The sequence below is a fragment of the Rhamphochromis longiceps genome, linkage group LG10 (assembly GCF_057381845.1).
Source record: "Rhamphochromis longiceps isolate RC_006_pf linkage group LG10, R_longiceps_female_GT1.1, whole genome shotgun sequence".
NCBI classification, from domain to species: domain Eukaryota; kingdom Metazoa; phylum Chordata; class Actinopteri; order Cichliformes; family Cichlidae; genus Rhamphochromis; species Rhamphochromis longiceps.
Genome location: NC_140566.1, coordinates 15,329,867 through 15,355,218, shown reverse-complemented (window position 1 = coordinate 15,355,218; position 25,352 = coordinate 15,329,867). Strand labels below are relative to the sequence as shown.

Sequence of the window (25,352 nt, the reverse complement as noted above, 5' to 3'; positions counted from 1 at the left end):
TAGGCAACAATGCAAAATCTCTTAGAGCTTCAAAGCATCACCGACCTCCTGCAAAATTTTGGCACACTGTGAAAAGTCTAACAATTTTATTTGAATATTCCTCTCCTGGCATTGATTAAACCCCTAAAAACTCCTTTCTATTCATGAGAATTATTTATTAGAGAGTTATTCCCTGAATAATAAACCCTTTGTTCTTGCTGGTTTGGATGTAACTTCAGTTATGCTTGTTCAAACCATTAAGCCCTATTAAAGAAGGCAGAGAGCACGATATTGATCCACCAAGCCGATCCATCAGAATGATGACGTATATAACGTGTCACCATTTATAACTTTACAAACATTACAGTGATAAATTCAATGAGCCCTTAGTTTGTCTAGGATATTAAACACAAGGTGCATATGCATCACTTACTTGGAGGGGCTGACAGTTCAAGACAGTTAACGCTGCAGTTTTTAAATAATGATTTCATTTCTTAAGGGAAGAAAATAATTGCCCCTTAACCAAATAACTGGTTGTGCTGGCCTTGGCACAAATAAAGAACTGCAATCAAACATTTACAATAACTGGCAATGAGTCTTTCACATCACTGTGGAAGAATGCAGACTTGTTTTAATTCAGGCACACTGGAGGGTTTTTGAGCATGAAGGGCCTTTTTAAGGTCATGCCAAAACATTTCAATCTGATTATGATCTGGACATTAACTAGGCCGCTGCAAAACCTTTATTTGTTTGGGTTTTTTCTTTTATTTGTGGTTTTTAGCCATTCAGAGGTGGAATTGCTGGTGTGTTTTGGACCATTGTCGGGCTTCATAGCCTGATTGTGCTTAAGCTTCAGGGTCTGATCTGATGGATAAAAAGCAGAATTCATGGTTCCATCGATTACAGCAAGTCTTCAAGGTTGTAAAACAGCAAAGCAGCCCTAGATCATCACACCACCACCACCGTGCTTGACTGTTGGTGTTCTTTTTATGAATTCAGATGTAATGGGACTCAAAGCTTCCAAAAAGGTTTGCTTTTGTCTTGTCCATCCACAGAATATCATCAGTCTTGCGGCTCATCAAGATGATTTTTGGCAAATACATTTGTATAATAATTTTAAGAAAGAAGTTACTGGAGTGGAGGATTTTACTATTAAGTGGACATATAGTGCAATAAATTAATTGTTGTCATTTTGGTTTATTGTTGTTGTTATTATTAATTGTTATTAGGAGAAAGGATTCAGTCTCAAATTTGAGTTTTGGTAGATACACCTTTGGTATCAATTTCGAACTCCATGGCTCCTCATTCTCGGCCACACCGCCTGCCAGCCCACCCAGCTGCCCGATGACCTGGTGGAGTGACAACAATACCCATCAGCCTTATACAGCTGAAGGGCAAAAAGTAGAGGGTAACTCAATGTTAATTTGGGATCACTTAAATGAGATGACAGGATGATATTGTCAACAAGAAATATTAAATTCAGATAAATGGAAATTTTATGTATATTTCAGTGAAAGTGTCAGAATCTTTTGACCACTATTTTATACATTTAGTAGCCACCATTGCTCTGGGATTTTAAGAAATTGACATCAGTATGGGAGCTAACCTTTATTTTTAAGCATGTTTCAGAATTAGAGGTTCAAAATTATGAAATTATTGCGACCTTCACAAGCAAGGGATGTTTTTGGTAAGGACACAATATAATGATGACAAATTTGAGAAACACATTCACAAATCCAATTGTAAAAACTGTCAGTTTGTTGTGGGATTGGTCCAAAGTATCTGGAAAAGAGCTGTTCCTACACCCATACATAAAAAGCTGTGATCGTTATGGTGGCTGTAGCTCAGGAGGCAGAGCAGGTCATCTACTAATCAGAAGGTTGGCTCTCACTGTGGTTTATTTGAGTCCCAAAGCCTTAGAAATGACCTTGTAGCTCTTTCCAGACTGACAGATGTCAGTAACTTTGTTTCTCAGCTGTTTCTTTCTTTTGTGGCATGTGTTTTTTTGTTTGTTTGTTTTAACTCTTTTAGCCTACCTTACTTTGTCAGATAGGTTCTCTTTAAGTGATTTCTTGATTCAGCCGATCTGGCATTAATCAGGCATGTGTGTGGCTAGTTAAACTGAACTCTGGTTTCCACAAAAAATGTGGTTAATCACGGTTAATTAACAAGGAGGGCCATTTTTGTTTTTTACACAGGGCCAGGCAGGTTTGCATCGCTTTTTTTCTCTTATTTACCTGAATGATCTTTGTCTACTATTACATTTTTTAATGCTCAGAGATACGTGTAAAGTATGATAAATATGCAAAAAAAACCCAAAAACCTAAGACTATGGAAGAAGGCAAACATGTTTTCAGGGCACTAACATCTCAATTCCTTGAAACCAACCTTCAGTGGTTTTTCAGAGTTTATGTCTTAATGTGTCTGAGTTGTATTTGGTGGCACAAATATACAAACTATATGGGTAGTTTGAATGTTGTGGCTGATCAGAAAATATGAGTTTAAGGTTTAGTTTGAGCTTCTGCTTTTGATTTCCACGCCTCTGATAACATTTAATTTCCAGCTGGAACACAGTTTATCCGGCCTTCCGGAGCTCGATTTATTGGTAGCCTCCAGGCGATGAAGGTCTTAGGACTGCACTGCTGTAGCTGGTGTGCAGACCACTGATGAATCAGCAAATCATTCTCAAAAACAGTTAGACACCCTGCCTCAAGTAGAAATCCTGATTCCTACTGTGACTGAAATGCATCATTTCATACATAACAGCAGGACACAAATCAGAGAAAACTTTAAGGTATTTATACCCATGAGGGGTGGTACAGAGTGCATTCAACTACATCCGCCACTGTAAAATACACAAAAGGTATGTGGAGCAGTAAAATATCAGGATATTACAACAAACTGTGCAGCTGCATACAAAAAGAAGCTACAATAGGTCTTTAGCTAACAACAGAAAAGGCACAATTGTAAAAAGCTGTGCATTTACTCCCATGTAATGCCTGAAACTACTTCAAGAAAAATAAGAAAAACATTCAAGCAGTCACATGTATATAGCCTACACAGAAATCATATAGGAAACAATACCCTTTAAATAAGGTGACAAAAACTTGCTGTATTTACAATAAATACTTTGATGACCACACAAACAAACAAAATGTGGCTTCTATCCCAACTTATATTAAAATACAAGTTCCTTTCATGTACTTAAGCAAAGCCTTTCCCTTCTTCCACAAATACTGATCCCACTGAGTGAATGCCAAAACAGTCTTTGAAGCCTTCGTCCCAAAATTACAACTAAATGAAGCTGCTAAGAAATCTACATTTCTTATTCACATGTTCACATTTTGTTTATAATTACAGCACCTAGCTAAATTCATGATAGTTTTTGAATTATTACAAGTACACATCATAAGCAAGTCAGCTGTCGAGCGCACTGCTACAGACTGTGCAACCTAACAGTTTAAAACTAAAAATATGTGATGATTAAACATGATGGTCAATGATGGATTAAAAACAGTATAGATAATATATTTGACTTGCACATCCAAATAGTTATTCTGAATAATGATACATATAGCGACAATTAGGGTGAACACAGGCCTTCGGTTTGCTTAGGATTTAGGAAAGTCACAATCTCCCGAATGCCATCTTCACAAATCGTGGTCTGAGGAGCTTTACTCAGATTTTCTCCTTCCTCTTTAAATTTTCTCCATGTCTCTGAAAAATAAATGAGAACTGATGTAAACCTGATACACACACACACAAAATCACAGTAAGATAAGTCTAAAATAATGATTTCAAAATCTGCCACATAAATCAGTCGCTTCAAAAAACAAACCTTCATCGAGTGTTGTGAGCAACGTGCAGTTCTCTGGATGATCCAAAATGTCTTTCCTTTGAATGTCGCCAATTTCCATTAATTGCAAAACGCCTGTAAGAATAAAGGACTCAGAGGAGAATCACACAGAGGTGCAGCCGTGCTGTATGTTTGTCTTGCTTTTCACATTTTGGAAACTATAACCCCAATTTCAGAAGAGTTGAGGGGAACAAAAATAAATAAAAACGGAATTAAATGATGTATTTTTCATAGAACGATAGAAAAAACATTAAACGTTTAAACATGTGACTATTTTACAAAAGTAAGCTTATTTTTAAATTCGATGGTAGCAACACGTCTCAAAAAACTTGGAACAGGAGCAACAATAGGTGGGAAAAGTAAGTTGTACTAAATGGAAACAGCTGGAGGAACGTTTTGCAGCTAATTAGATTCATTGGCAACAGGTTAGTAACGTGCCTGGGTAAAAAGAGCATCTAGCCAAGGCAGAGTTTCTAAGACGTAGTCATCTCTTTTCATTCCCTGTGTGTTTATACAACACTCTGCATTTAATCATTAATAGTTATGAAACTCTGTTTCTCTCTCCCTCCCCTCACTTCCAACCAATCACAAGAGATGGATGTCCCTTCCTGTTTCCTGCTCAGTGGGAGTTTTTCCTTGCCACTGTCTCCAAGCACTTGCCATAGGGGGACGTGTAGGAGTGTCTTTCTAATATTGCAGCATTTTTACCTTGGTGCTACATAAAAACAACTAATTGAACTGAAGGTAGTCACTAATCTGCAAAAACTGCAAATAGTGGAGCAAGTTCAGAATCATTTTTCTTGGTATAAAATTAAAAGATTCCATCATCTTAGTACATAATATCACCAAAAGATTCTGAGAATGTGAAGAAATTTCCGTGCTCAAAGGAAAAGGCCAAAAATCAGTACTGGAAGCCTATGATCTTCGGTATTGCATTAATCACTTCGTGAGCTCAGTTCACTGTGCCATCAACAAATGCAAGTCAAAGCTCTGTCATGCAAAGAGGAAACCACATGTGAACATGATCGAGACACATCGCTGTCTTCTCTGGGCTAAAACTCTCGAGGCAAAGTGGACAACTGTCCTGAGGTCAGATGAATCAAAATCAGAAATTCAGAAAATCAGAAAATCTCTGAAGTATAGAGGTATAGAGGTGCATTAGTGGCTATGAGTTTGGCAGCTTGAAAGGCACCATCAGGCTTGCATCTCGGCAAAACAATGCTAAACCGCATACTCCACTGCAGTCCAGACCTTTCACCAACTGAAAACATTTGGCGTGTCACGAAATTAAAAATACAACAAAGAAGACTGTTTTAGCAATAATTTTATATTGGACAATAATGGGACAAGATTCCTCTCTTAAAAGTCCACAAATTTATTGGCTGTCGTTAAAAGAAGAGAGGTGGTACACACTGGCAAACATTACCCTGTCCCAACTTTTTTTGAGGCATGTTGCGACCATCAAGAATATATTTTGATCTTAAAACTGTACATTTTCTCAGTTTTCACTTTTAGATGTTTTCTGTGATCTATTGTGAATAAAATATGGGTTTATGAGACAAATCACAGCATGATGTTTTTGTTTGCATTTTACACAGCATTCCCACTTTGTTCTAATTGGCTTTCTATTCTTTTTTGCTCTGTTGTCAAGTGTTAGGTGAGAAGAACGACAGTCGTGACACACACTATATCTTTAATATAAAGGTACGACTAAGCTGTATATCAAAGATGGATGTAACCACCATAAAGCTACTTTAGGGTTTGTGAACTACCAATTTAAAGCCTCAAGTTCAGGATTTCTTCTATTGCTGTCTTGTTTTTAAACCAAAGCTGAAGGCACTCCATCCTCACGTGGTAGCTTGAACCACAAGGTAGACCCTCTTTTTCTCATAGATTTTCATGTGTTTTTGGTACAAATCAGAGAAGTTGTTATTAATAATTTAGATTTAAGGCACTTCTGCTGGAGGTTCAGGTCTGAGAGCTGGAGCAGTGGTGCAGCTTTTATGTACAGTCTATTGGAGGGAGTTAAGTTACACTCTCATAAAGACTGGAAATATGAAGAAAATAGCTTGGCTCAGGTAAGAGAATCTGCTGACCAGCACCTCTAAAATGAATGAAAGCCACTCTGTATGCTAAGTGAGTGATGATACTGAACAGTCAGGAAACCTGTACATGCTCACAATCTTCTCATCTAATACTCGGCAAGAAAAAATGAGCACGTTTGAAAAAAATGTTAACTTTTCCTATAATATAGCTCAGAGGAGCGGGTGCAGTACCTTCTATAGTGTTCCATACTTGTACTTCAACTTCAGCAGTACTTTGTCTTTCAACAGCAATGATCCTAACTGCGTTGGGTGAGTCAACATTCAGAGCTGATTCAACTTTATACACCAAGAGGTTATTTTTATGTCCGAGATAGCACTGGGTCTGGTTACTTTCAGCTTTAGTCTCTGGGGAAAACAATTAGGAGAGCGGTTGAATGGATGATGTTTACAGTCCATCAACATCAGATCTGTATAAACAGCCAAAGTATTGTTTGACTACCTGGACAAGTCTTGCAGCACTTTCCCGCTGATTTCATAGGATGTTGGCAAGGGTACTGGGTAGGACATGTGATGCGTTTGCAGTCCGATATCCCGTCAGTACAAGTGCACAGGATGCATTCCAGGACTTTACCCAAAACTGGGTGCCACATGTCTCCATGAGAGTATGTCTTGCCATTGTATAAACACGCTGAGAGAAATGGAAAACATTTGAGTGTTGCGCTACATATGGAAACGATTGTAAAGTTGTGAGAAGCATGTACATAAAATAAAATGCCTACAAATGATCTTTCTGTTTTGACAAAGTCTCACCTCTTTGGTGTTTCCTCTGCAACAAAATCTTCACGGTGGTCTCTGAAGCCCCTTTAAGGTTGAGTTTACTGAGACTCGGGCCTCTAGGAGAGGTCCTGGGTGCAGTGGCGCGGTTGGACCGCACCCTGCTCTGTTCTCCAGAGCACTGATCAACCGAATGCCTCTATGTAAAACAGAAGACAATGCAGTTATCCTTCATGTATTTAGCTACTGGAGTTACTTGCTTTGCCCCCAAAGTGAAAACTGAAGGAACATCAGAATATGCCCCAAATCATTAAAGTTAATAACATTGCTAAAGACATCTGAGTCACTGCTTTTAGCTCATTTTTTCCCCTTTAAATAGGATGACAGTGCAGCTCAGTGCTGCGCAGTGATTGGGCCAAATGAACCACAGATTGTGCCTTTGTCACTAACAATCACAGCAAATGGGTGATTCACAAAGAATCTGAACAATATGATGCCAAGTTGGGCGGATAACTGCATAAGGGGGAAAAAATCAGCCTGCTTGCTCCGACTTTTGTCGTGATCACGGTGACACGGACGAGGACAGCTTACCAGATCCTGTTAGATTTCAAGCCCTATAATTAAACTGCAGCTACTAAACTGGTGAGACCACTTTGCAGTCTTAAACTAAATTTAAATATAATTTTCAAATGCAGGCAAATTTCCCACGAAAGCAATCAGCAAAATACATACAACTCCTCTGTTTAGCTGATGGTTTCCATCCTCAGTTGATGAGGACCCACTGACGCCATGATCTAAGAGAAAAAAAGGGGAATGTAGATCAATATAAAAAAAAACACTCTTATTAACCAGCTACATTGCTCAGCCCCTAACCTATATGTGAAAATCCTAAAATAGTGCTCCTTACTGCTTCGTGAATTCCATCTTGGAAACTGAATAAAGGCATTTTGTCAGCTTAGAGAAGATTGACTACCTTTACACAGCAAACAGCAGGTATCTGGAACAGACGCCGGGGAGGAACAGGTGATAGGTTGGCAGGTTTTCAGAGCACAGAAGATGTTTCCATCCTGTGATAAGAAAAAAATCCAATATTAAGAAAAAAATGACATTCGAGAACTATCTATTGTAAAAAGTGGAATGAATTAGATAATATTATAATAATAACCATGCTGTGATAGCAAAATGTATTTTAACAGCACATCATATCGCTACCAAAAAAACAAATTGCCCTTTGTTCAGATACAGCACGGCAAAGAAATGTGACGAAAGCTTTTTTCACTGTTTTTAAACCTGTACCTGTAAGTTATTCACTGGTTAAATAATTGCTGTTTATTCTGTTTTTGTACAACATTTTAAGCAAAAAGCACTTAAAAGCTTAAACATTAGCTTGTCATGCTGCTCTATATTGTAAAGTACACTTTGTATTATGTGCATGTCACAGCCAAAGCAAGACAGCAATGCATTTCACTTACAACTGCATAACACTGGCAGCTACTTCTTCTCATACATGCAATAACACTATACTTAAAAAAAACACACCCCACACATGTATATAATGATTTTTCTTTACATATCTAACATTTCAATATGAATTACATTGCAAAGGTTCTGAATATTCTCCTATTTCTTTTGCATTTTACATCCTTTTTACAATCAAACTCTCTCTGAAAAATGAAAACTCTTTATTCAGAAACTAAGAAATGAAAGTATCAAATTAGACTGAACTCACAGAGCATGTGCACATAACACACTGATTGCTTTGCTTGGATGGGAAGAGGTTGTGTTTGGTGAATGTCTCCCCGGGCTGATAAATGCTCCCATTATACCTGCAGGATTTCACCGAAGCCCTCAGCCCTGCAGGAATCCTCGGCTCGTCTGGGAGAGGGGGGAGAACACACCAAGCAGGACGGGATGCTTTAAAAACCACAACAGAAGTAGTTTTTCTCAAAAGCTTAAGCTGACAGTGTGTGACGAGTCAGTCTACCTGTGCATCTCGGACAGCATTGCTGAGGCTCAGCTACAGGGTTTTCACATGGCAGGACAGGGCACTTGATTGTGTTACATTTCACATGGCCTGTCTAAAAGAGAGCAAATCCCAGAATTTATAGGCTGCTATTTAAGCAACTTTGGCTTCTTTTGGTGTAATATCCCTTTAATGTATCAACTTTACCTCTGTGCAGACGCAGCGTATGCAGAACATGTACCCAAAAGGCTCTAGATAAGGATGCCAGCTGTCTCCTGGGATATATGTCTTGTCTTTGAAAGTACACACCAAACCGGACCCTGAGAGTTAAACAAAAAAAGATGAGCTACTGAGAAACGCATATGGCGCAGATAAACGGATCGGCAGAAAATAAAGACATTCACACTACTTCAGTACTGCATAAAACATTTTCCAAAGCAACTGTCACCTTTGAGTTGTGTAAACTGGGTTAAAACGTGGAAAACGTATCAGATGCCAAACAGCGGACTGTTCCCTAAGACTATTTAGAGAAACAGAAGTCATGATTTAACTTCTGCTGACTTCTGTGACAGCAAAAGAGAAAGAAAACTGTGCAGCAAACACGTTAATCCTAATATAGAGTCGCGGAATCCGAGCAAACTTTTCTCATTTGAGTCGCATTTTCATGCTTTTCTCCCCCTCCTTAACATTTAAAGCCCCCCTCAAAGACACGTTTGATCAGGAAAGAATAAGCATCAACAGTCTGCTCTTACCTTTCCGGGGTTTTAGCTCTGCAGCTGCAAACCAAATAATGAAAATGAACAAAAACATGGACTTCATTTCTTTTCTTGCTTCTTTTTTTTTTTTTTTTTTTTTTTTTTTTTTTTACATGTGCCCGACTGACTCTTCAATGCGCAATAAATATGTGTTTCTGCGGGACAGAAACTGCAGGACAGTGTGAAACAGGAATTTTAAAAAAAAAATCCTACTTTTTTTTGTTGGATAATCTATGGCGCCTTCTTCAGGAGACAAACAGGGATGGCATTAGAGTGGACGTATCACAAGCGAAACAGCTTAAACAGCGACCGCGTTACAGAAGTGGAAGAATGTCACTGTTTCAAGAAAAAGTGTCAGTTCCTCTCTTTAGAAAGTAGAAAGTACCAAAATTACGGCAATAAAAGCACTTAAATAATTTAACCTTGCACTCATGTATTTGTATCAGCGTTAATAGGAATTCCCTAAAAGCGTTTCTTTAGCTGTTTGAGACAGGCGCCGTTTAAAATGTGGATTGAACTGTTTTAATCTTTAACAGTGTGCTGGAGTTGTAGCAAAGAGGTTATGAACCAGGATTTATGCTTTGATTATTCATAAAGTGATAAAACAAAGATGTTTGTATTTTTTTTTTATTAAACGAATCAGTAAAAGTGACCCTCTGTGCAAATGATCTTTCCAAAAGCTGCTTGGGAGTCACGTGTTAAAGCTACTGCTGTTCACTGGATATTTACTTCTTCCAGACCATTCTGTGTAATCGTCAGAGATGGCTGGGCAAAACTTCCAAGCAGATCAACAGTTCAAAGTCACTTAAATTACTTTTCCTACTCATTCTAATGCGACAGGTCCATCTTGTCCACATTTTTAAAATCACTGGGCAGCTGTCATGTGATTGGCTAATTAGATGTTTATATTATCAAAAGGCTGAACAAGTGGAGTGGCCATTAAGTTTACATACAAAAACTATATTTCCTGGCAAAATCTACATACTTCTGAAAGATTTATCAGAAGAACCCACTGGTAACAGCAAAATATCTGCACAACTCTTTTTTTTGTTTTAGCATTTAGTTATATGAAAGAAAAACAGTAAATCAAAGCATCGCTTTACATGTCAGTTTTGCAACAGAAGACATAGTAAACGCCAAAACCTCATACCAACCGTGGAAGGAGTATTGTAGTTCGTGGCTGCAATGATCAAGGAAACAATAAATTCACAACTGTAAAAAATGGCCTGTATTTATATAGCGCTTTACTAGTCCCTAAGGACCCCAAAGCGCTTTACACATTCAGTCATCCACTCATTCACACACTGGTGATGGCAGCTACATTGTAGCCACAGCAGCCCTGGGGTGCACTGACAGAGACGAGGCTGCCGGACACTGGCGCCACTGGGTCCTCTGACCACCACCAGTAGGCAACGGGTGAAGTGTCTTGCCCAAGGACACAACGACCGAGACTGTCAGAGTTGGGGCTTGAACCGGCAACCTTCCGATTACAAGATGAACTGCAGAGAAAGACATTACCGGAGGATGTCAGAGCAGCAGCCCCTGACCTCAAGCCAAGGCAGCGTGTGTGATATAAAACAAGACATCAATAGAGAAAATGTAAAAAAGGAATTTAGTGCAAGTAGATACACTGTAACTGCCATTATGATTGGACAGTGATGTATCACAGTTGCTGATTTGATTATAAGATGTTTATGCATGTAGCTGTATTGAGTGAGAGCTTTTCGCCCTGCTGAGAGAATAGAGACGGGATCAAACATACAAAGAACTAATACTTTTCTCCATTTATTAATACATTGGGGATAAAACGATACAACCATGTTAAAAGAGACACTAAGATGCTGGGAACACCTGCATGAATTCTTGTTTGTAACAAACAAAAGACATGAAATTTAAAAAAAAAACAAAAAAAAAAACAAACCCAAACAAACCAGAAAACAAAACTGAGAGCACAACATCCTAAGAAGAAGTCTGGTACTCCGACTCCTATTATGATGCCTTTTGTAAGCAATCACATGGCTTTTTAATAAAACATTTACACTGGAGTTAAAGAATACACAGTCAGTGCAGGTTTACAGAAAGATTTCTAAAAGAGGGTTTCCTCATGTGACAGACAAAAATGGTATGCTTCCATCTTTACAATGTGACATAGGTTTAGACTGAAAAGAAAAATTCAACAAACCAAACCCTTGTTAAAATATGAGATTACGGCTTTAAAAAAAAAAACTGTACTGGACATTTTGGACACTGTCAGTGCAGAGTTCAATTTTAACTACCTAACAGCTGGATTTTTAAAGTTCATCCTGCGCAGCCGTGCTTAAATCTGCTAAAAATATTCTGCCATTATGGTTTTATGCATCTGAACACTCATATAACATGTTTATACTATACAGTTCACATGTGAGTGTGAGGCAAATGTTAAATGTGTTTAACAACCCAGTTCTCAGACACCAGCACACCTGAAGATCCTCCACTGAGCAAGTTTTTATAATTTTAGCACAGTCTTGGTCACAAAGCATGAGAAAACACTTGCTTGTTGATACATAAATTAAACGTTTGTACATCTGAAGTACAGGATATTGCATTATAGGATGAATGAGACACACATAAACGCACTTACGTGCTCGCACACGCAAACAGCAGACAGACAGACGGCACACGTGCCGGAGACTCAAGAGCTGCTGCCGTGCGCCCCCGTGTCGTCCTCGCGCTTCTGCCGTTTCTTTGCTCTGATTGCATTCATGGCTTCTTCTATGGAGCGAGTGTCCCTCTTGTTGGCCACCGGCACTGGGACAGAAAACAACCAACACAATGACCAAAGAGAATGACACAAAGCAAAGTGTTTCATTTCTGTAAGCCGGCCTCTACACTCACCACAGCCATAAGCCCTGTTGGCCTCAAGTGTATGTGCAGCATCTTTTGCAGCTGAAGTACCAATCAGGTGACTGTACTTGTCTCTGTAGTTAGAGTTGGGGCATATTTGTGACTTTTCTGTCTGACTGGATGCTGCTTCTTCCAGTGCAGCCTGTTCCTAGAAGTGACAAGAAAGGGCAACATGGTGAGAAATTCAAGGTAATCATCATCAAGCACCAAAGTGAAATGTGATCAAGAAGTTAATTTTTTTTAAATTCAACTTAATTTCTTTACCTCAGAGCCATAAAGTTCCTCCACTCTTCCACTTTAACACAGAAGTAGCATAAGTAGCAACTACCATTATCACTGTTTCAAACTTTGCATATGTATGGAAGTGTTTTTTGGAAGCTTCTTAGAAGGTACATTTGTTTAGTTTCTAAATATTTAAATATAGGAATTATAACATTAGACAAGAAGAAAAAAAAATAAAAATTATATATATATATATATATATATATATATATATATATATATATATATATATATATATAAAAACAGAGGAACACCAGTCTTACTTTTAGTCTGCGCCGCTGTTCGGCCAGTTTGGGGTCCCACTCTTCTCCCTTGCGATAGGCTTCCAGCTCCTCATCTGATGGAGCAAACTCCTGCCACAACAACATTTTCCCATCAGTCATATAAAACTAAAAAGATTGTTTTCAGATCCAACACTGGATTTCAAAGCACTCGTACCTTCTTGAAAAGCATGACGTAACGGCTCTCTTCATCCTCCCCAAAAGAAAAAGACGTCAAACCAGCCACCTCTGCAACATCATGTCTGAGAGACAGGAAGAGATGAAATCTTAATAGTATCGACAAGTGGGGGAGAAATGTGTTTCAAGGCAGATAAATGCTTGTTTTACTTTTTAGTAATGAAAGAAAAATAGTATGTACAATATACTCCTTTCAATCTTCCCCATGGGATTGTATTTTCTTTTCTGTTGTGAACTGTCTTGGATGAAATCTGACACCTCTTTCTCCATCTGAATAAAAGATGCATGTGATAAATAGCAGGATTAATTTAGGGCGGTCAGAAAAGCTCTGCATCACAAATTCATTTTGTCTTAGATAAGACACTTAAAGGTCTCACCTTTTTCCTGAACTCTGCTTTCTTTCTTTTCTCCTCTTCTTCCATCTTCTTGAGCCTTGCTGCTTGCTCTTCAAAGAACAACAACAACTGATTTTTAATGTGTTTACTCAGGCATTTTAGTACTGAAAACTTTCAGAGTGCCCCGCTGTTAAACACAGAACATCTAGTCCTACTGCAAAAACTGGTCGTTTTCCTTAATGACCCAAGGATAGTAAAACAACGGGCTTCCTGTAATCCCAAAATCACCAGGCATCAGATCCTATTATCTGTTGCATGTCTGTGATGTTTTATACAGATGCACACTCTCTAAAGTTAATTAAAGAGATTTGGTTGTGCTAGGGTTGCCAACTCCCTGAAAAATAAATAAGGGACACCTCGTGGCCAGGGCCGGGCGACCCAGTTGTCTTCACCCTTCCCAGTGTGGTGAATTTTCTAGCTCTTTTTTTGTGTGTGAAATTATTTTTTTAACCATTTGACTTGAATTTGATTTAAGTAGATGTGTATTCTTTGTGATATGAACACATGTGAAACAAATGATCATTTAGCCATTTATTTTTAGCTCAAAATGACAACATTAACACAATAAAACAGGTCTCCTTCTTAAACAGAAGCCTGTCATGCTTAACTTTTGAGAATATAAGTAAATCTTTCTTTAAAAGAACTCTGTCCTGCTTAACTTAAAATAATAGAAAACAATAGAAAGAAAAACATTCTTGTAACAGTGCACATTTAGTGCATTTAGTACAATTGGCTTAATGCTAATCAGCTGCTCCTGTTTGTAAACCCGCTTGTTCCCATGATTACGCATCTTAACTCATCATCATTATTCATCTATGTATTACTTTTATGTATTAGTCATCAATTTGTTGTAATCATCTATCCTTACAGTTGTTTATTACACAAAATAAATTATATTATCACACTTCTGGCCACATAGCACTGATATTCACTGCACATGCCCATATTAACTTTTTCCAGCCAGGTGTTTTCCTTTTCCCATTTTTCCCTTTCTCTGAACAAACATTGCTGCTCTAATGCTGGGCTTACACTGTGCGGTTTTAGGCCCATTTTGAGCCGATTTTTGAGTGATCGGACCGATTTTGGCCTTCATCGTGCATCGTGTAGTATACGTGGGGTAACGAGAAGTGATTAACACCTCACGCCCAACTCCCGATCATCAATCGCTCGTGAGGGTCTCACCACAGCCGCTCACACTGCTCGCGCGCAAACACGTAAACGTTGGTGTAAAAGATGGAGCAGCACGGCTGTGCAGCGTGTGATCTGGACACAAGCGATGGAGGCACACAACCGTGAAAATAGTTGGATTTACATTGCTGCTCAGTCACAGCTGCCCGATCAATGTTTTTCATTAGCAATTTAGCAAAGTTGATGGTGGTGGTGTGTGTGTCTGTGTGAGTGTAATGCTGGGCTTACACTGTGCGATTTTTGGCCCATTTTGAGCCGATTTTTGAGTCGTGCGACCGTTTTGGCGATCGGCCCGATTTTGGCCTTCATCGTGCGTCGTGTAGTATACGTGGGGTAACGAGACGCCATTAACACCTCACGACCAGCTCCCGATCATCAATCGCTTGGTCGGGAGGGTGTCACCGCAGTTTGTCACACTGCTCACGCGCAAACACAAATGTCGGCGAAAAAGACGGCGCAGCACGGCTGTGCAGCGTGTGATCTGGACACAAGCGATGGAGGTACAACTTGTAGAACTTTGGAAAGCTCATCCGAGCCTTTTCGATGTGGCCTCAGAAATTATCACGACACAACAACCGTGAAAATAGTTGGATTTACACTGCTGCTCAATCACAGCTGCCCGATCAATGTTTTTCATTAGCAATTTAGCAAAGTTGATGGTGGTGGTGTGCGTGTCTGTGTGAGTGAAAGACAGAGAGAGCGAGCGACAGATTTTCTGTTATAACCTTCATTTTATGGAGGCACAGTGTGAGCACTCAGGTCGCATCAGAGCATCGGGCGGTATAGTGTGAGACCTGCATCGTGACCTACCAACTTCTAACCCCTGCGAGTCAATCGTGCAGTTTGAGCAGGAGCTGAATAACGTGACTGAAAAAAATCGCACAGTGTTTGCCCAGCTTTAGGTGTACTGTCGTCCGAGACTTGCACCGCAGTGTTGGCGTTTGTTCCCCTGTTGGCCATGCTTCTTGTTGTGGTCATCTGTTGTCTTCCGGTATTTTCTCCGTAAGCGACCTTTCCTTGACCAATGAGATGAGCGGTAATCTGAATTGTCATACTCGAATTGTCATAAGTGTGCTGTCAGCTCATTGGTCACAAAGCAGGAGAGGGGCTGGGAATTATGTTTTCAAACAAAGTGTTAATTCCATTAAAAGTTATAGACTACTTTTGATTCTCACTGTATTACGGGACAAAGTGCGTCCCTTATTAGCTCAATACGGGACGTGTACTTTTGTTTCGAAATACGGGACGATTCCGTATTTTAAGGGACGGTTGGCAACCCTAGGTTGTGCCCATGTCCTCACTACAACTGAAAAGACATTTCTTTGTTGTTTATTTGTACCAACACTCCACTCAGTGTTGCCAGTGTTTTGAGCAGGACTCTTGAAAGCATTAAAAGTGCATCTACACAAACAAATATCCCATTTTTACTGGAGCCATATGAAACTTAAGAGTTACTGCAGTTCTTAGTACATGTGCTTTTGTTATAGCTGCTGACTGTAACTGTAAGCTTTAAGCAGCCTACACAGTATTTATCAATTAAAGGGAACCAAGGTAGGAAGCACATTCCCAGACCTAATAGTTAAGATTTTGATAAGATGTTGGGAGACAGAAAGGGTTAATGACCGGTTAATGACCGTGAATTCGAATAACTTGGGTTTTCAGGAAACTGCATTTGAAAGCCGAGCATTGTGAAAGCTCAGAGGTAACTTAATCAGATGGCAAAGACGGACTGTTCTCGGCAGGTTTGCGTTTCAGCAGCTGCCCGTAGCTCAGACTTGTCTGCGACAGTCTGCAGCATGTTGTGTTGAGGCGGTGCTAACTCTTCAACCAGGTCAGCCGCCGTTTACTGAAAGCTGAACTGACCAATGGCAGCTCAAGAAATGCCTGGTTCGCCTCTTCTTTCAATTTTCACATACGTTTAAATCCCGCGTCACGTTCATTTAAACGGATTCAGACTAGCTTGACGCTATTCGCTGTTTAGGCGATACAATATGTACCTCGTGCCTTTCGTCGGCTTTCCTGGTCGCCGACTGTAGGAGGTTTTTCCATCGAGTTTAGGATTGAACCGAGGAGGTCCGCCATCTTGAAATGATAGCGCAGACCTGTAAAGGCTGTTTTTAGCTGCAGCTGTACAGGCTGCGCAGGCGCGGATGAACTGAGCCGTCTTCGCCGGGGCAAAATATCCGCATTTCAATTACACAGCGCCACCTTCTACCAGAAGGTTGTACTGCACAACTGTAGTGGAATCGATTTAGACTTCTGTTTCTCTAAATCGCAATTACATTTACCAGACCAAAAACAGTAAGCGCGTTGAAATACATAAATTGCTCTGTGCTTCATCTTGTTGCAGACAATCGTAATGCTGCTGGGCTTCTCATGCTCATTCTTTTTTTTTAAATTTTATTTTCAATTTGAAAAATTGTAGCCGAAGCCCATTTCTCATTTGATTGGCCCAGTTTCTAGGTTTATATGTGTATATAAATATTTGTTTTGTTTGTGTTGTTTGGGAGGGCCAAACATGCCAGCAAATAACTTTGCATGAGCAGTAGAGGGCATGCTGTCCAATTATATATATATATGTCTCTGTTATTGTTTTGTTAACAATCATTCCCTGCGTCACTGGACCAGCATGTTTTGTGCAGTTTGGAGTTTCCCAGCATCAGCAGTAACACATGAACTACTGCCATATTCAGAGGTGGGGAGAGCAGTACGTGCACAGAGGCTTGAACGTGCAGCAGGACAGACAGAACTGTTCTGCTTACCTTCTGTAATACAAATATATTAGATAGTCCTTTACCTTTAAATGCTACATTTTCTTTTGAAAGAGTCCACTCTCGTCTAAATTAACTGCTCTGCTCTGCCATAGGGGCATATCCTATAAGAACTAGTTTGTGTTTTGCATATTGACAGACAGTTACAGGGATGGTTCTTTTGAATAATAAACAAAAAGAAACTTCAAATTCTCAAGAGGCTGCAGCTGTTGATTATGCTGAGTGAACCGACAGTCCTGACCTTCAGCCCTCAGACTCTCATCACTCAGTGATGCTCTGCTATTGTGATTTGGACAGAGCACGCCGGACTCCTCCCCCGTGCTTCAACTGCTGTATAAATGCAGCACCAGCGCGTCAGCGGCAGTGTCTGAAAGCTCATTGGTACCCAAACATGAAGGGACTGAGCTTGGTTCTCCTCGTGCTTCTCCTGATGCTCGCAGCTGGGGAGGGTAAGGATTGAATGCATCCGCTTTGTCACAGTAAGAGACTGAAATGAAGCAAATCAAAGTGTCGCATATGCTCAAACTACACCGTAAGTGTACTGGGCCTGTTTGTGTTTGAACTGAGGAGAAGTAAGACATCATAAAACGATACAACTTTCTATGTCAGATACATTTTAGGTGCTGTAAATATCTGAAGGATTCGTTGCCACCATAGCTTATGGAAATGCCAGTAAGCCAACATTCATCAGGGATGCTGGAATGTCATTTTTAAATAATTATCTACAGGAACTGATCCAGAAACGCAGTACTGGACTTGTGGGTATAGAGGACTCTGCAGACGGTTCTGCTATGCTCAAGAATACATTGTTGGTCATCACGGCTGCCCCCGAAGATACAGGTAGGCGTGGAACGATTGTTATAGTGCTTTTGCTAAAGGTACAAACCCATAAGAAATTATCTCTAATTGCAAGTTTAACTGAAGTTTTACTCTTCTATTTTTCCAGGTGCTGTGCTATGAGATACTAGCAGCGCTCCACTTGCCTAATGCTGCCTGAAAGTTATCACATCATCAGTTCTGACATATTCAGTACAGGCAGCTGTGGTCATAGTAACGCTCCTGGATGAAACTATGACAACTTTACTGTCATTCGACCCCTCTTGGCCTCCCAGCATCCTGTGGGATCTGACAATGAGTGCTTTTGAAGTGGACTTTCTGTAGCTAGACAAAGCTCATTTGCAGCTCTTAGGTGTGTATCTGCCATGTACCTCGCATTCTTTACAACAGAACTGTTTGAGCTGTCACCTTTACCTCTCTGGTCTGCAGTGTTGACAATAAATGCATTAAAATAAATGTGCTGATGTTTGGTTTGTTGATGCCATTAAGTTGGGATGCTCCCAGTCAGTCTAAACATAATTTACATCTGAAAACCATTTAAAATATACAATTAATTTCCATATTCCACCAATTACGCCAACTTGGCTTGACCTTGGGAAAATAAAAGCATAGAAAGCAGTCTGGGTTGAGTCTGGCATGCTGTCATCCCAGCCCTGTACTGACAGGAGACAATAATGGTCAAGTGACTGACCCAAATAGCTGTGATGGATGGAATAGAGCTTTTGTGAATGAAGTGTTATGTCTCTTGTCTGTGTTTATGTTATCTCACCATTCTGTCTGGACAACATTGTCTAGAACAGACAGGCAATGTCAGGATCCACCAGTCACGACTGCAAAGCAAATTCATTGTCATGTTATCTGCCTCTCTCTGATCGTAAGGTCAGATGTTCTTGCTGATTGGCTCTGTGGTTTTCATTATCGATTTCATTTTACGAAAACATTAAACTGTTATGTTTAAGCACTCACCACTAATCCACTGCAAAAAGGCTGCCATCATATATTTTGCAACACTGATATTTAGCAACTAGCTGATTGAAACATTAACTTATCCATATGGTCATGATGTAGAGTCAAATGAGCCATGATCCGAAGGTGGTCAATAACTGCTTTGGGGTTGTAGGTGTTAAAGGCATGGATGATATTTGTAAACATGAGCCACTGTATTGTGCCCTGCTTTGTCATCTGGGGTGAACTATTCAGACAGCACAGCGTGATCAAACTACAAAAGGGAACCCACCCCCCAGCCAGACCTGTTTATACGTCCGTCTGTCTTCATAAAGCTGACAACAACAGCTTAAAACAGAAAGTTGTGTTTCACAATGGACTGCTGGGAGTATTGAGGTACTTTTAAAAACCTGACACTTGTTTTTTTAAAAACAAAACAAAAAACTGACACTCATTAATCACGTGATAATGGGAGGAATGAGCAATGTAGTGAAGAAGTCAGAGAGCTGAAATCTGATTTTAACAATTCAAATTCCTGCAGTGTCTTTGAAGTTGAAATACATTTATTTTTAACAACATGAATATAACACTCACTGGCAACTTTGTTGGATAGGCCAGTTCAACTGCTTGTTAATTAGCCAATCACATGGAAGCAACTAATTGCATCTAGGTATGCAGACATGGTCAAGAGAACCTGAGCATCAGAATGAGGGAAGAAAGTGACTTTGAACACGGTATGGTTATTGGTGCCAGTCTTGGTTTGTTTTATTTAAGCATGCAGGTGCTGTTTCATTAATGATTAAAGTGAAATGAAGTTTAAACAATATGCAGTTAAGAAGAAACTCACAGAATTACTCAAAGAGTAGTCAGTGCGGGAATGCTGATCAGAGAGTGCGTGAACTAAATTGCAGCATTGCTAAATATGAAGAATGAGAACACAGGACTCAATGGAGTCCTATGAAAGACTAATTACATCACATAATTCAGTAGCTTGCAGAAGCACCTTTAGCAGCAATAAGCTGAAGTAATAACTTGTTTTCTGCTGACTTTATCAGACGCTGACATCATTGTGAAACAATTTTTGAGCCACTCCTCTTTAGAGCAGCTTCAGTTCATTGAGGTTTGTTGGTATTTGTTAATGCAAAGCTCTCATTTCAGTTGGGTCGAGATCTGGACTTTTTTCAGCCGTTCTGTTGTAGTTTTGCTGCTATGCTTGGATGCATAGTCCTTGCAAAACAAGCCCACATCCTCACCTATCCACCACCGTGCTTGATAATTGCTATGAGGCTTCTGATATCCTATGTTTGGGTTTTTTGCCAAGCATTGCCTGGTGCGTTATGGCTAAACATCTGCACTTTGGTTTTTATCTTGTGGTTGGTTCAGATGCAATTTTGCAAACCTAAGCCTCTGATGTCATGTTTTTCTGGAGGGAATATGCTTTCCCCCAGCAACCCTTCCACACAAGCCATACTTGTTCAGTCTTTTTCTAATTGCCATGAACTTTAATATCCTGATGATACTGCTATTGTTGATCTCTTTTATAGGAACTCTAACATTAACTATTTCTTTCAGGTACATATGTTGGAAAAATGGTGTAAATCACGTCATTTGTTTATTAATAACAACAAAACAAAAGAGCTGGTCTTATTACACATGCACCGTAACAGGTCTTTCACTTTCTGGTCAGTCTGCAGAAGTCATTAATAGCTTGAAGTATTTGGGAACATATATTGATGACAAGTTTAACTCTGTGATTAATGTTGACTCAGTTTGCAAGAAAATAATCAAAGAATCACAGTTTCTTTATAGGATGTTAAGCGACTTTGGAGTTGGCCACAAAGTTTTAGACAGACTTTATGTCAGTTTGATTGAAAGCATCCTTAAAATCAATATTTCAGCCTGACTGTGGCAATTAAGAACAAACTGCTGGAAAACTTACTAGAGATGGCACGATACCACCGATACCGATACCATAAATTTGGATATCTGCCAATACCGATATGAATCCTGATATCCTGACTGATGTGAGTCAGCTGTGTAAAAGTATTTAAGCCCAGGGAAAGGTGAGCTCTGGGCCAGAGTGCCATTTGTGTGGTTGCAGCTAGTGAGCTGCTCTCTTTTTGACTTTGATTTTTTTACTGTATTGACCAACGGTTGAGTCTTGTTTGTTTTCCTTAAATGGTGATAGCGGCTTGTCCGTCTCTTTTAGTTGAGCTACTTTAATAAAACTCTTTAATTTAACCCTTTTGCCTCCTTGACTCCTTTTTCTGACCCGGACACTTTTTGTTACTTCCCCCTCACCACCTAGACCCCTCAGGGGAACGTAACAGATATAGTGTTTTTTAATCAATAAAACTGTTTTTTTAATATCTTGCTGCATTTTGTATAAGTTCATACTCAAATTTTAAAACAACAACAACAACACTAAGGCTATTCTGTTATACCTGTATGCAAAAAATACACTGCACCCAAAATATTTCATAATTCAGCAATACTGATCAGTCTAATAAACTTAAGCCTACACCATCCTCCCTATTCTGGTATTTTAAAGAGTACTTAGCGTAAATATTAAGCAACCTAACTAATAGGGTTCCAACTCCCAGCAACAACAAAAAAAAAATAGGGAACCACCCCTCACGCTCCACCTCATGATGCTTAATCGACGTAATCAACCTTAATTTGATGCAGTGTGGAAAAAAAATGCACAGAAATCAATTATTTTCCAAGAAATATTAAATAGATTCAACATCTTTCTTCAACAGAATTGCAGACTACACAGATGGTACCTTTACCAAAGGAAAAAGTACTATAGCTTACTAGGGTATATTAGACTTAATAGTTACTATATACAGTAATGAACTTCTATTCATTTTACATAAAATTAAAACTTTGGGTGTAAGATTCAGATAATTATTTAATACTTATTATTTAATTATTTTAAATGAGAATAAGAAAGAAAAGTATGTCTTTTGCCCCCTTTTCCCTGTTAATGCCCTATCGGCCCCCCTGGCTAAACTTTGCTAGATCCGCCCCTGCACAGTTACCAGCCGTCAGTTGCGTGGAAAAGGATCCTGGTGTAGAAAGTAATATTAAATAAATTCTAACAACAGCTTATCAAGCTTAAACGTGCTGCTGTTGTTCAGCCGCTGGTTTCCTCTTTCTGGTGCAAAGTGGGCCAAAAACAAACAAGAGAGACGGAGTCATGACAGAAAAGCCGATCAGCTGATCATTAATCAGTTTCATGATTGAAGTAGCAGCAGGAGAGGGAGGGAGAGAGAAGAGGCAGTGGCTCCATATATCGGTTGTTAAGCTTAACGGGAATGATTTACTAACATTCAGAGATGAACTTACACACTTGCTTTACTTCTCTCTGGGATAACTTTGTCGGAGATGAAATGCCGGGTTGGTAGCGAGGCTCCAAATGCTCAAACAGACCACCGACAAGTCTGGCGAGCCACAGCCGCTCTATCACGTGATGCATACTGCTCCTACTGCTAAGGTTATGAGCCGAGTTACGCCATGTCACAAGTTTTGTGAAGTGATTTCATGATATTTAATGGATCGGATTACATTTTTTATTTCTCTCTGATATCCGATCCAGTAATTTAGGCCAGTATCGGACTGATACCGATATGTAATATCGGATTGGTCCATCTCTAAAACTTACTGGTCGACAACAAATTTAATTGGATAAGCTGTATCATCAGACTGTTTGGAGGAAAGCCTGGTCTATTGTTGCTGACCCTGAACACCCTCTTGATTCTGACTTTGAATTAATGCCCTCGGGACAACAGCAAGGATTCCTCTAACTAACAAAAAAAGTGGTCAAAGGTGTTTTTATTCTTGTTGTATCAACGTTTTATGTGTGGGTATGTATGAATGTGTGTTGATGTGAAGTGATTTGATTGATTTGTTTATGGCTTGGCAGACCAAAGGCAATTTTCAATGAATGTAAATAATAAAGTTATTCTATTCCTAGTTTAACATGTTAACTGAGGCCTGTAGAGTCCTAGATGTAGCTCTTGGATTTTATGCAGTTTTCTCTGAGGATTTACAGTCTAACTTTAGGATGAATTTGCTGGGATTTTCACAGCAAACAACAGCAGTGTGTTAACACACACACACACACCTAAAGATCAAGGCCAGTAAACCAATAACGTGTGTTATTATAGAGGTGCTCACACTTCCTGATGATCAATTAATCAAGTGCATCTGATTAGTAACTCCTGGGTATGAGTTTCACTCTTCTTCTTTTTCCCCCTTTTCAGTCTTATTGGAAACAGTAAAAGCTTTGACCGTTTGTGTTTATGACTGTTATTTACTTCTCCAGTTACTCAAATACCATGGTGAATATTAGTTGATTGTTTGGGAATGTATTTGATATCACAGCTATCATGACACTATTATTCTTGTGGTTATATAGCTCCAACATACTGGTAAATAACTTTTCTAGTGAATCTAATAACTTTGATCTGGTAGAAAGTGCACAACTTCCCTTTAACATGTTACTTTCTTCAATGCCACTACGCCTTTAGAAAGGCTGTGAAGGCTGTTTCAGTGTAAGAAACCTTATGGGTAGACCACAACCAGTGTGAAAGTTTTGATGTTTAATCAAAGAAACCTTTGTAAAAAAAAGTAAACAGATGTGGAAAAAAAAACCCTCTCCATATTTAATACCTCATAAGCAAATACTGAACCAACAAATCTGGAACAAAGTTTAATCAGTTAAAATGTTAAACACAGAAACATTCAGATATAGCTTGTTGTTCAGAGGCATGAAATGTAAAACATTCCCTGACAGAGGGGGTTATACTGATCAGTTTTTCCAGAAAACTGATTCTATGAAGGTACATGTAAAACATCAACTGCAAAAAAATGTACTAAACTACTTTCATTACCATGTTTCATATCAGTGCAAATTCAACATTTAGGTGAATTTTAGTGCCATGAAAAAAAAAAATTCATTCCCCTTGAGGTAATACAATGTTGCAGTCAAAAATTATGCTTTGGCTATATATCAACTTTTACCTAGACTCTAACCTAGTGTATTTAGTTTTTGATTACACGCTGTAACTCCTAATAAATTAAAAGCAATAATTTACAGCTGGGTCAGAGATTTTTTAAATTTGTTGCTAATTTAAATTAATGAATTGCTCAAATCTTACAATGCTCAGATACATATGATGTAGACATTAATTAGCACCACAATTTTACTGCAGTTACAGCAAAAGACAGTGTAAGCATAGTGTTTGTTGCATCCACAAGTGGGTTTTGCAGAGGACGATTAATAGATCATCTGTAATAATGCATCTCACAAAACCAAGAACACATGTCAAGTTCACACATATGTCACTCATTGGGTTAAATGTGCATTAAAAAAAAAAAAAGACTTTAATTCAGTTTCACTTGTTTTTACTTTTTAAAGATCCTATTACATTTATTATTAAACTATTCTGGTTTTCTTTGCTTTAATACAGTGAAGATTTAATAAAGTATTCCAATTAAGAGGATTTTCTTTTGCCCACTAGAACAAAGCAAAAGGCAGTCTTTGTTTACTACTATAACCTGAATAAGAGATCTGAGCACTATAAGTTTTAAGCTAGTAAAACTGAACTTCTCTTATTCCGGATTTTTGGTATGATTTAATGTCATTAACCAACCAGAAGAAGGAATTAATACAAATTGTGCAAAACCTCAAGGGGATTCTGAAATTTTATACAGCACTGTATATGACAACATGTAACTTCATACTTCCAGCAAAGACATGCTCTCACTTGGATGCCTGGATGTACAAGTCAGGCATACTGGGTTAAAATCTGTAAGACACCACTGCTAAGACGGTAAGGTGCAATATTAAAACATAGGTGGCAAAGCACAACCTAGGCGTATAACAATTTGTTGTTCTACTAAAATGCTGATTGCCAGAAGGAAAACAGCTGTTGATAATGCATAAAGCAAAATGCCCTTGAAAGTACAGCAGTGGGCCTGAGAGTCCGATTGTCTTAGCACAGGAGAAAGGTGTGATCTGGTGTTCTGTCTGATATGCCAACTGAGCTTGAGGCTAAATTGTGCAGAAATTCACAATGTATTCTGCTTGCTCAATTTATACTTTGACAACTTTTTCTGGAGAATTTGTTGGGAGAAAGAAAAATAGTAAACTTTCTATTATGAAGAACCTTAAACGTCTACAACATGGCAAATGAAGTGAAATGAGAGAGTGC

At 39.1% G+C, this 25,352-nt stretch overlaps 3 protein-coding genes across 5 annotated transcripts; 1 reads left to right on the top strand and 2 right to left on the bottom strand.

Moving 5' to 3' along the window:
* Positions 1-3,039: 3,039 nt before the first annotated feature.
* Positions 3,040-9,666, bottom strand: chrdl2 (chordin-like 2). Its single transcript, XM_085420437.1, has 11 exons — positions 9,370-9,666; positions 8,825-8,937; positions 8,639-8,732; positions 8,384-8,529; positions 7,628-7,721; positions 7,387-7,448; positions 6,691-6,853; positions 6,380-6,568; positions 6,112-6,285; positions 3,818-3,910; positions 3,040-3,696 (listed from the first exon to the last, which is right to left on the bottom strand). The coding sequence occupies exons 1-11, from the start codon at positions 9,434-9,436 to the stop codon at positions 3,563-3,565; spliced, it is 1,329 nt and encodes a 442-aa protein (XP_085276563.1). The 5' UTR covers positions 9,437-9,666; the 3' UTR covers positions 3,040-3,562.
* Positions 9,667-11,141: 1,475 nt separating this feature from the next.
* spag7 (sperm associated antigen 7) lies at positions 11,142-16,733 on the bottom strand. Of its 2 annotated transcripts, none has more exons than XM_085420432.1 (7): positions 16,576-16,733; positions 13,373-13,440; positions 13,177-13,265; positions 12,976-13,060; positions 12,801-12,890; positions 12,247-12,403; positions 11,142-12,159 (listed from the first exon to the last, which is right to left on the bottom strand). In XM_085420432.1, the coding sequence occupies exons 1-7, from the start codon at positions 16,658-16,660 to the stop codon at positions 12,044-12,046; spliced, it is 690 nt and encodes a 229-aa protein (XP_085276558.1). In that variant the 5' UTR covers positions 16,661-16,733; the 3' UTR covers positions 11,142-12,043. The 2 variants fall into 2 exon arrangements, with proteins under 2 accessions (XP_085276558.1, XP_085276559.1); XM_085420433.1 differs by lacking the exon at positions 16,576-16,733 and adding an exon at positions 15,389-15,586.
* Positions 16,734-16,746: 13 nt separating this feature from the next.
* Positions 16,747-18,609, top strand: defbl2 (defensin, beta-like 2). 2 transcript variants are annotated; one of them, XM_085420436.1, is made up of 4 exons: positions 16,747-16,879; positions 17,647-17,798; positions 18,078-18,189; positions 18,296-18,609. In XM_085420436.1, the coding sequence occupies exons 2-4, from the start codon at positions 17,741-17,743 to the stop codon at positions 18,315-18,317; spliced, it is 192 nt and encodes a 63-aa protein (XP_085276562.1). In that variant the 5' UTR covers positions 16,747-16,879; positions 17,647-17,740; the 3' UTR covers positions 18,318-18,609. The 2 variants fall into 2 exon arrangements, with proteins under 2 accessions (XP_085276562.1, XP_085276561.1); XM_085420435.1 differs by having other exon boundaries at positions 16,873-17,798.
* Positions 18,610-25,352: the final 6,743 nt, after the last annotated feature.

Coding starts and splice junctions, on each gene's coding strand:
- spag7 (XM_085420432.1), bottom strand. CDS start 16,660: ATGGCGGACCTCCTCGGTTCAATCCTAAACTCGATGGAAAAACCTCCT. Junction 13,061..13,176: donor AAGATTGAAAGGAGTATATT/GTACATACTATT, acceptor CCTGTCTCTCAG/ACATGATGTTGCAGAGGTGG. Junction 12,160..12,246: donor CAACAGGGCTTATGGCTGTG/GTGAGTGTAGAG, acceptor TTTCTGTCCCAG/TGCCGGTGGCCAACAAGAGG.
- defbl2 (XM_085420435.1), top strand. CDS start 17,621: ATGCTCTGCTATTGTGATTTGGACAGAGCACGCCGGACTCCTCCCCCG. Junction 17,799..18,077: donor GATGCTCGCAGCTGGGGAGG/GTAAGGATTGAA, acceptor AATTATCTACAG/GAACTGATCCAGAAACGCAG. Junction 18,190..18,295: donor GGCTGCCCCCGAAGATACAG/GTAGGCGTGGAA, acceptor CTATTTTTCCAG/GTGCTGTGCTATGAGATACT.
- chrdl2 (XM_085420437.1), bottom strand. CDS start 9,436: ATGAAGTCCATGTTTTTGTTCATTTTCATTATTTGGTTTGCAGCTGCA. Junction 8,938..9,369: donor AGAGCTAAAACCCCGGAAAG/GTAAGAGCAGAC, acceptor TTTAACTCTCAG/GGTCCGGTTTGGTGTGTACT. Junction 7,449..7,627: donor CTGCTGTTTGCTGTGTAAAG/GTAGTCAATCTT, acceptor TTTTTCTCTTAG/ATCATGGCGTCAGTGGGTCC.